This window comes from Plectropomus leopardus, chromosome 7, assembly GCF_008729295.1.
Source record: "Plectropomus leopardus isolate mb chromosome 7, YSFRI_Pleo_2.0, whole genome shotgun sequence".
NCBI classification, from domain to species: domain Eukaryota; kingdom Metazoa; phylum Chordata; class Actinopteri; order Perciformes; family Serranidae; genus Plectropomus; species Plectropomus leopardus.
Genome location: NC_056469.1, coordinates 11107796 through 11119245, shown reverse-complemented (window position 1 = coordinate 11119245; position 11450 = coordinate 11107796). Strand labels below are relative to the sequence as shown.

The 11450-nt window shown below is 39.8% G+C and overlaps 1 protein-coding gene across 1 annotated transcript in view; it reads right to left on the bottom strand.

Moving 5' to 3' along the window:
• Positions 1–499: 499 nt before the first annotated feature.
• Positions 500–11450, bottom strand: part of ulk4 (unc-51 like kinase 4) — a 92538-nt gene continuing 81587 nt past the window's right edge. The window contains exons 36-37 of the mRNA XM_042489922.1: positions 10055–10143; positions 500–1693 (exon numbers count right to left, since the gene is read on the bottom strand). Coding sequence (XP_042345856.1) covers positions 1633–1693; positions 10055–10143 — 150 coding nt within the window. The 3' untranslated portion in view covers positions 500–1632. The remainder of the gene's footprint in view (positions 1694–10054; positions 10144–11450) is intronic.

Genomic DNA, 11450 nt, shown 5'->3' with positions numbered 1-11450 from the left:
AAAGAAGTGATTTCTGTAACATCCAGTCTGTCTTTATAGAGAATTACCTCTTTACTGTATATTATATTACTATATATACTTTATATTATGTTATATATACTATATATTATATACTATATACTATAATCATTGCATTGGTCCCTGCTGCCATCATGCAGAACATTTTCATTTGTGTGGCATCATAATTCCTGTTAAAGAGCCAAATTTCAGTGTATGATGCATTAAGGGAAAATAGAAGTTGACAGTAGTTGAGCAGTAGCTACATTCACCATCAGGCAAAGCAGACATTTGTGATTATGTCACATTATATATGATAGCAGACACATGAACTAATGCGCTAATGTTCCACCATTAATACTCACTGTAAGTGTCCCGACAAACCCAGAGGCCACTGCTGTGACGCCTGTGACAGTCTGAATTAACTTTCATGCTGTAATTCCGTGCAGTCTGATGGACACTGGATGGATGTTTTGATTGAGCTGTCAGCAATATTTATTACTGTCATTGATCCAATTTGCACATTTGATGAGGATCATGGAGAGAGTTATAGCGTGCTCTGGCACAACACAGTCAAACTCACAGTGGTCTCAAAGGTTTAAGGAGCAGCCATTAAAATTAAAAATAGCAAAAACTATTACAAGATAGAAGGTTTTTGGTCATTTTTTAACAAAGTATAAAAAAGCGAAATTACAGTTATCCTTGATCCTGTCACATCTTCGGAGCCAAAGGTCGAGTTGATTAAAATCAGCAGCTACTATGAAGAGTTCGTCCAGTTGCTTGGTGATGCTGCTGATGGCATCGTTCAATTCCTGCAGTGCATTTTTTGAATTTGCATCAGTGTCCCTTGTCCAAATGGCCCGCCCAAGGTCAGTCTATCCAGTACAGCAGCTTGATCCGGGATGTCAGGCGTTAACCATGTCTCTGGGCAGATGTGCATAGAGCAGTCCCAGATCTCCCGTTGTTGAGTGAGCCAGAATCACATCTCATTCACTTCGCTCTCCTGTGATCAGACACGACAGAAGAAGGTAGAGGTTTAGCTCTCGCTCCAAATCAGGCCAGCCTCAGCGTGATACCGACTCTCCTCCCTCTTTTCGTCTGACATTTTCAATTTCATTTCCTGTCCGGCCAGCTTGTTAGTGTATGCCATCAGTGGGGACCCTTTCGCGGTCCGCTGCATTTAGTCCAAGCACCACACACCTTTTCCTGATGCTGATAAGTGCCACTCTATCGTAGAAAAGTTGTGCTTCAGCAGAAAGGGGCATGGTGTTGAAAAACCGTTGCTGAATGAGCCTTAATCACATCTCATCCACTTTTTTCTCCTGCGAGTGGACACTAGACAGAAGAAGGCTTGAAAGAGAAACAGCTCTCAGGTGCAAGTCGGATCAGCCTCTCCCTGATACCGGCTCTCCTCGCCCTCTTCAATTTAAACAGTCAAGAAGCACAAATTACATTGTCATGTACATATATCCAATCTAATGTCTAAAAGGACTCGAACAACTAAGAGATTTAACAAATAAATAATGTCTAAAGACATTTTATTCCAAAACTTACAACATTTGAAAGAACAACTCTTTAGCATATTATTTGTGTTTGATGGTTGTGATTTGCTTCAGGTTAAACAAGGAAATGCTTCTAGGATCCAGAGATCTCCTGGAGGATTTCAGCAGCCAGTGGAACCACATCAATGTGACACCTGGACCAGAGAAAAATAAGTTATTCACTGTATCACACATATTATTTACCTAATGACAAAACAATGTAAACAATTTTTTCTCTAAAAGGTGCAAATTATTAGATGTCCTGATACCCGAAACCACAATGTCCACAGTTGAAATCAGCTAAGCAGCTGTGCTGCATTGCATACCTCTCTCTCTTTCTCATCTTTCCTCTCTACCCCTATCCACCTATCTAAACTGTTCAACCTACTGAAAGTGAAAATGCCAGAAACAAATTTTAAAAAGTGCAAATAATAACAGTGTTTTGTGCTGTACATATTCTTTATTCATTCATTTTCTGTAACCGCTTGTCCTCGCAAGGGTTGTGGGGGGGGGGCGGAAGGTGGGGTACACCCTGGACAGGTCGCTAGACTATCGCAGGGCCGACACATATAGACAGACAACCATACACGCTCACAGTCACACCTAAGGGCAATTTAGAGTCACCAATCAACCTGAGCTGCATGTCTTTGGACTGTGGGAGGAAGCCGGAGACCCCGGAGAGAACCCGCACCGACACGGGGAGAACATGCAAACTCCGCCCCCGCCTACATATTCTTTAAAATACAATAATTCCAATCATTCTTATAAGTTAGTCGTTTTACAGCTCTGATGTAGCTCCATATTTTTCTCACCTATATCTCACTCATTTTCTCCAGTAAAATGAAAGACTAATATTGAATATGGAATTCATTTTGATATTATACGGGCCATTTCACCTACTTGTACTTCAACAAGTGATTTGGCTCAGAGAAATGCTGGTTTTGAACTGCCTGTGGGAAGAATGAACGCAAGAGTTTATCCACTCTTGACTTAAAGCTCGGTTTTCTCTGTCTGCTCTTCTCTTTAGAATACACCATGTGAAATAACTTCTCCAACTCACTTACTTTAAACAAAAAATTTAAATGCAATACTTTTGTTTTCACAAGTTTAAGTTGAAGATCTAAGAAACGACGTCTCTTAATTTTTTGTCCCAAATTTGCTAAATCCTGTGTTAGTTAGCACTTCTCCTTTTCCAAGATCCACCTGACAGATGCTGATGACATTATTACAACACAGGTGTACCTTGGGATGGTCACAATAAAAGGTAACTTTAAAATGTGCAGTTTTATCTTGGGAAAAAAAAAGACATCTGTTCAGATTTCACAGGACTGGCACTCCAGGAGTGCATTTTTTGGTCACAAAATCCGTCAGTATCTGGTGTAACACAATTCTTCTCATGAAGTGTGACACATCTCCTTCACATAGAGTTAATCAGGTTGCTGAATGTTGGCCCACTCCTTTTCACTGGCTGTTTGAAGTTACTGGATATTTCCACAAATTGGAACATGCTGTTATACAATCCGATCCACAGCATCCCAAACACACTCAATAAGAGACATGTCTGCTGAGCATGCAGGCCGTGTAAGAACTGTGATGTTTTTACTTGGGTCCATGCATTATAATGTTGCAGCTCATGGCAGATGAGTGTCATGAGAATGGCACTCAGCATCTTGTCACGGTATCTGTGTGCAATATAAACTGCCATCAGTAAAATGCACCTGTGTTTGTTGGTCGTAGCTTATGCTATTGCATACCACTGCCCCACTGCCCCCCATGAGGCACTCTGTTTACAATGTTGGCATCAGCAAACCACTTGCCCGCATGACGCCACACGTCATCGACATCTGCCCGGTATGGTGCAAACCATAACTCATCTGTGAAGATTCTTCAAAATGCCAGACGGCATCGACAGTGAGCAGTTGCCACTCGAATCAGTTACAACGCCAAACTGCTAGTGAGGACGAGGAGCATGCAGATGACACTTTCTGATAATTTTTGCAGAAATTCTTTGGTTGTGTAAAAAAATTGTTGCATTGTCTGTTGGGTTGGATGGTCTGGGACAGTCTCACACACTGGATGTGAAGGTCCTGAGCTGGTGTGGTTACACATTGTCTGTGGTTGTGTTGCCTGTTGGATGTACTGCCAAATTCATGGAAAAGACATTGGATACAGCATATAGTAGTGAAATGAACATTCAGTTCATGGGCAACAGCTCTAGTGGATGCAATATATGTTTTTGTGCAGTAGATTTCTCCAACTGTTGTCTCTCAGTCAGTGAGTTTGGTCTGTTAAAGCACCCTGTTAAAAGTGATCAAATCTTAATAATTTATCATTTATAAGATGGCATCTGGATCTGGACCTATTAGTTAACTTGGGTTGGGAAAGGTGAGGGATGGCAGGTTCACAAAAGGGAAGCATTTTGTTCATTTTGTTAACAAAAGGGATGGAATCCCCCCTCAAGTACTAACTGGAAAGACTGAAAAGTTGTGATGTGATCATCATTCTCAGCCCTATCAAAATCCCCGATGAGGCCTTTGACATATTCTGAATGCTTTGCATCGTCGTTTTTTCATTTAATCAACACAAATGTCTCAGTGGCCCAGTGTGCATGTAAACTGCACTGGTGACCAAACCAGAGTCTCTATCAACACTTGAAGTGTTAGCCTTTATGTGTAAAAGTGGTAAAAACGATGGATGTAAACTAATTCCTTTATCAGAATTCAACTGTCAGTCAACCAATTTTAAAATGAGAAGTATCTCTATTTTTCATTCAATTGTGGGACTGCGGGTGTTTAAGCCTCTAGTCATACCAGATGAAGCTGTTGTCACACAATTCTGCAGACCACAGGGGGCTTTTATTACCCCGAAAGATTTCTCCAACTTCTATCAGCCTCACTTATTAAAATAAGTTCAGCAGCTTAATGAATGTCCCTGTCCTGAAAATGAGAATGATATTGTGAGCAGACACCGGGGTTGGAAATGTTAGTGGGGATGAGGAGTGCAAACCGGTAAAACTAGTAATATTGTTGGGGGAACTTTGCTGCATGCAGCGTAGAACTGAGTGGAGTGAATAAATAAAGGGAAGTGAGACTTCAGTCTGGTTCTGTTTTGTTTTGTCAATGGCCTTGTTGAGTTGCCTTCTGGCTGGCTGATATTCATCTCTGCAATTTCCATCCTATTTATGTTGCTGCCAGGAAATCTTTTTATGGAAATAATAAAAACAACATCATACAGCATTAAATAAACATTGTTGCACATACAATACAGTATTACAATGTTCTATTGTATTGTTTATCCGGCATATAAATCTGGGAATATCAAAATAAAATGTAACTGTAACTGAAATTAAATGCAATATTTATGCAAACATACATTTATAATATTGTGGTTTGGTGAAAACATGCAGTCTGCTCAGAACCTACAGGCGGTCTCTAATCCTACCTCTCCACTCTCTCCCTTTCTTATCTCCCTCCTCCCCTCTTCTCTCCCTCCCAGGTGTCTTTGAGGGCAGCCTGACAGCCCGGCCAGCAGAAGCCCACCCCCTTAGTTGATTAAAACCTACATAATTAACCTAATTAACACAGCTCCCAGAGGCTTCAAAAATCCTTGAAAGTTTGTGAATATAGGAAACATAAATTGGATCCATAAAGTTTTAGGACAAACTTTAGGGTTTAGTTACTCATTAAATCCCTGCACTTTCACAGTACTAAATGGACACTCAGCAGCTGCTCGGAGGACAGCGGAAAATGAAATAATTGGTTTTAGATTACAGTGAATGGCTATTACAGAACCACATTAGCCTCACACTCAACTTATACCAACACTTGAGGTGTTTTCTCTGTGGAGTTTATATATTTTTCACCATTTGAGATGGAGCCAAAAAATAAATAAGTCAAAATTTAGTGGACCAGAAGGTCCATTGCTCCGTTTCCTTCATTTACTACTTACTGGATTTATCTCCACCTCTAATACTAGTTGTTCTCATTAAAGGAATAGTTCACCTTGAAGAAGATCATTTGTATTTGTATATATCAATTTCTCACCCTTTGATTCCTGGAAATTTGGAAGAAAACTTGCATCCCTCTACTGAGAACAAAAAAAACAAAATTACAAATTAAGGTATATTTGGCATTCAAAAACAGAAAAACTATATTAAATCATCTACTCACAGACTCTCACACAACTTCTGCAGTAAATTCAAGTCCCATTTATCAAGACAAATGCTCATTAAGTCCTTAATATCGATATCCATTTTCACTCAAATCTTATTATTTAAAACACTCTTACATACACACAAGAGTGTAAAGCACGAGTTCAAAAGCATGCGCATACTCAGGCATACTACTCATAATTGTATTTCAATTCATCAAGAATTTGATGCTTTTGGATGTGAAGTTCTTCATGAATTTAAGGTATCACTGGGTGAGTCATACAAATACAGTATATAAATGATCATTTCGGGGTGCCAAGTATTCCTTTCACTGGCCTGTTTTAAATATACTATCAATTCTGACTGCCTGAAGACATCAACATAACCCTCATATGTTTGTCCTTATTACAATATAGAAAAATGAAATGCCTGGAAATGTGACAATTAGTGTTTTTGTTGGAGTAATAAAATATAAAGCCATTATTAAAAGAAACCTACGGCAGATTTAAGCCATTTCTGAACCAAAGGTCCCACACTTTTTTTGTCTGATTTTCCCCCAAAGCTGAGCTTAAGTACTCCTTCATTAGGTCTTCTTATTCTATTTCTGAATATCAGTTATATATAAGTGAATCGTGTTACAATAATTTCTTCAAACAAGACATTATCCTGGACATATGATGTTTGGTCTTTTTTCAGTAGGTTTGCAGATATTTGTGGGCAGCAGCACTACTGATGGCTTCATGTTTGACTGAATGCAGCAATAAGCTAAGGATCGGGTTTTGGGGCCCAAGGCTTTTCTTTAAGATGGAGAACTATGAGCAACGCTCCTCCCCTTCATCTACACTTGCTTAGGCTTGAGGTTTTGAAAAGGCATTCCTCAGGTTGCCATGGTAAAGGCTGAATGACATCATTTGGGTTAGGATCTCAGCCTAGACCTTCCCTCTCCTTCCCGCTCCTCTTCCCGTCTCCTCTCTCTGCCCCAACTCTTCTCATCCTCTCAATTAACCCCCCCCTTCTCCCCTCCCTTCCACTCCTCTTCTCTCTCCTCATAACTCCTTTCATCTCCTGCCCTTTCTCCTAAAACCTCTGCTCCCCTCCTCCTACCACTAAACCAGTGGGAGTGTGCCAGTCTCAGCCACTTCAAAGGCTGGAGCTGATCTCTGCTTTCATCTGCCAGAGGGAGAGGAGAGAGAGGAGAAGTGGGAGAAGTGGGAGAGGGAAAGCACGAGAGACGGAGAGAGAAGAAAAAGAAAGAGAAAGAGGGAAAAAGAAAGAAAATGGACGGAGGAGAGAGGAGGAGAAATGGGTGTAGAGGGTAACAAAAATGCAAAGGAAAGGGGTGACTGTGAAGAAAAGAGGGGGAGAGGGAGGGGAGAGCAGGAGAGGCCTCTATAGCAGGACAACAATACACCTTTATTATTGATCTGACAGGGTGTGTGTGTGTGTGTGATTGAGAGACCGAGTTTGTATATAGAAGGGGGTGAAAGCGACTTCTTGTGTGTATTTAATGTGTGTGTGTGTGTGTGTGTGTGCACTTGAGCAGCTATCATTATTAGAAACAATTTGAGTTTTAGACCTTGAAAGTGAGGACACTTTTCAAAAATTGAGGATATTTTGGCCACTCCTCACATTCGGACAGACTTTAAAGGGCCTGTCAGAGGGTTCAGATTTGGTTTTAGATTCTTTATCAGATTTAGGTTTAGGTAAGACTTGGGTTTATCCATGGTTAGGAAATGCATTATGTGAATGAGTATCCTCACAAATATAGAAGAAGGATTGTGTGCATTTCTGTGTGTGTGTGTGTGTGTATCTGTGTTTGTGTGTGACAGGTCGCTGGTCTCACATCAAGAGATCAAAGGAAGCATGGTCACTACAGCGACAAAACCCTCGGCTCAAAGAGGGAACACACATTCGGCCCACATACTCATAAAAGGCAGCCAGATGCAAAGATACAGGTGCACACACACACACACACACACACACACACACACACACACACACACACACACACACACACACACACACAGATATGCACTGCTTATTAGAGTCTCTGGTAAATATTAGAGAAAGAGATAGAAATTAAAAAGCTGTATTTAAATATTAATATATGTGATAATCTATGAGATAAAAGGTAGTCATAACAGTTTCTGGTATACACATTCTACTGCATATGTATATTTGTGCCATAACAAAGCTCACACTTTGGATTTTTGGGATTTCTAGATTTTTTTTCAGTTTTGGTCTGATTCACTGTTTAACAGTGTTGAAGAAAATCTTGTACTCTTGATGAGCCGACGCACAATAAAGTAAACTCGATTAATAAAAATATAAACATGATGTATTATTAAATGAACTTAACGAGTAGTGAAATAACTCAGTAAGTAGTGAAATGAATTTGGTGAGCCTCAGTTGTTCTTACTTGAATATATGTTTATTACATATATCTGATCAGAGAAGCTTTTGGCACAATTTGTCAAGCAGTTAAAGTGAAAAATGTTTTTCTTATGTGAGGCGCAGAAGGGACAACAGTTATTTCATAAGATTCACCCTCTCCAAATCTGACGATTTATTTTTGCATAATAAAGCATCCAATTAACCCTTATTTCACATAATTGTAATTTACAATAAAACTGATGAATAAAGCAGTTGCAGACTGCAGCATGTGGAGGTGTATTTTTTTACTCGTTTTATTTTGCTTGTGTTATTTGCTGTTTGGTTTAAGTGTGCATTACATGCAGTAAGACATTAAACAGAGAATCACTGTTGAAGCTGTGTTCCCTGTAGGCTGCATTCCTTGTGGTTCAGATTGTATTGATCTTGGTTCTGAGTTTCCATCATCTTTACCATCTACACACAAACCTCACAGTTCCCAAACTCATAAATCTTAGAAGGGAGCTGTTACTTTGTCAGGTTTGTGAGGTGGTGCAGGTTATGTTTCCTGCCATTGATATGAGATCTTAAGAGACTCTCAAACAAAGAGGGTCTTTTGTTTTTAATATATGTATGTACGTATTTTATCTCTCAGCTCTTTGTGAGCCATTAAGCTGACACTGTCCTGCCTGAAGCTTGGATCCTTTCAATTAACAACGAGGAAAAGGTCAGTTTTGACACATGTAATGCAGACATGTTCAGACATGCATAAAAATAATAAGATGAAGGAAAGGGCTGGAGGAGACATATCTAAATCCACAGTGACTTGTTACTGGTATCCTCTGAGGTATAGTTTCAACTTATGTATACACTGCTGACAGAAATAAGCACCTTATATGGACACATTTTTAAAGTTTTGTTTTTTCACATTTATTAAAGAAAAATATGACTATTTTGTGGAATGAAATATGATGAGAAATATGCCATAATACTGATATTATATATGACACACACAGAGTGCTGATATAATTCATCAAGAAACTTAAGTAACTTGATTAGTGCAAATGCAAATTCTTTGCATCGAAGCTTCATTTAATCCAAATAAGTATTTACAGTGCACTGTGTTTCGCACAGAGTATTATTACTGTCACACAACACACTTATGTTGTGGATTTGACTGCAGGAATTACAACATAGAGGAGGAGAGAGAAAATAGTGAGGGACAAGTAGAAGAGAGAGGTCAGAAAAAAATACTAAATTTGAGATCATGGGGCGCCTGGTGGCTCAGGGGGTAGAGCAAGCGCCCCATGTACAGAGGCTATGTCCTCACCGCAGTGGCTGTGGGTATGATTCCGGCCTCAGCCCTTTGTTGCACATCATCCCCTCTCTCTTCCCTTTTCATACTATCGCTGTCCTATCATCAATAAGGGCAAAAAAGCCAAAAAAAAAATCTTTAAAAAATTGAGATGATTTCAAGCTGAAACAAAACACAAACTATGAACAGTCCATCTGTAGTAAAACTGAACTACCACAATAGCACAACATCAGTACTTGCATCTCAGCAGAACGCATAAAGTCCACGAAACGGACCCCACATGAAGTAATTTTGACGGAAGCATTTAAAGTAAATAAATATGATTGCTACATGAGATGAAGGCACCCTGGTGCTGGGGCTTATGCAGGCTGTATTGTAGTTGCTAAAAATGCTAATGAGGGTTTACCTACAGAGCTAGCATCCGCTCTCCTCACAGCGAAGGAGTCCGAGCAGCGGAAGTGAGATGGCATGCTATTATCATGAGTCTCTCTCACTCACACACAAACACATACAGAAGACCTATCTTATTTTCCCTTTTGTATATTTAATAATACTTAAAAGCAAAAGTAATTCGTATCTGACCAGAGATCCAATTTGATTTATTGATGGTCGCTCAAATCAGTAGAACGCTTATATATAGACATACACACACAAACACATTAAAACAACTAAAACACGCACCTGTTGGACATAGTTATGTCCTGAAGTAGACTGGTAAGCTCCGTCCCCTCAGGACATTCTAACCAATCAGAACGATCTGTGGTCTGCACCTGGACAGAGAAGGAGAGAGGTGAGAAAAAGTAAAAGTACATGAATAAAAAGGCATAAATAAAAAGGTTAAGGCAGTAGTCCTCACTCTACAAAGGTGTGATAACATGGTTCGGACAAAAGTAACAAATACAGAGCAGCGTATGAGGGCATGGCTGCTCTTTGTGGTCTGGTGGTGAATATTTAAGATGCTGACAGGCACACTGTCACTGAACAGTGACCTCAAATTCCAAACACAATGCATCACTGTTTCTCCAGCTATGCTTATTCACACAGTCAGAGTCGGACAACAGTGAACATGCGGATTAAAGCAGCATGACTTTGTATAATGTCATGTCCCCACGCCCTACAGGCAGAACTGATATATGATAACATCGCCGTCTATCAGCTGTTTATCATTGTTGTCTGACAAAGCACGACCAGTCCTGATGCTCTGTACATGTGCAGGGTGTTTTTTTTCTGTCCTCTTTTTCAGGCCATTGGACAGATTATCTAAAGGAGGAAGACAAGCAGCGATAAAAATTGTTTAACCAATAATAAGAAACCAGCGATAATACACTCTTCCATTAGAAATGTAATTTTCACATTCTTTATCTTTTCACAGCACCACTCAAAATCATCCATGGAAAACTACATTATAAGAACCACTGGTCTGTGTTATCATCACAGAATCATTTTAGCAAGTTAACACGACCCACTGCTGAGTGACATCACATTCATTTGTCAATGCCACTGAAAAGTCAGTTGATCAAAGAGCTAATTTGCCCAAAATCCAATTGAGTGCACACACGTGTTAGATAAGTGCTTTTTCACAGTAGTGCTGTTATTTTTCCTTCTTTCTACAGATTGTCATTTGGATTCTTGTGCTTCCTACTGGTTCTCAGTAGTGATCATCATTTTGTTGCAGAGCTCCATGAATTTACTCTCTTATTCTACTGCTGAACTTGTACATCTCTCTCGCTTAGACTGCCAGCTGAAGATATTTCTCTCTCTTCCATTACTTCCTTACTACACCATTTGTTTCTTCTCTTTGTCATCATTCCTTCATTCCTGTCCCGACATGTCTCCCCACACCCTGATGTCGCAGTTCCACACTCACCCATGAACACCTGGTCCACAGACTGCCGTGCGTGATTGTGTAGGTGTGTGTTCTTTAAAGAACAGAATTTACAGTGTTTGAACTGAGCTCACTTCTGAGTTAAGATCTGGTTTAATAACATGATGATGATTTGTTGTGCAACAAATGCGTTCCAATAAATAATAATATTGTCTATTCAAGTGTTCTTCAAGGTGTGTGTGTGTTAGTGAA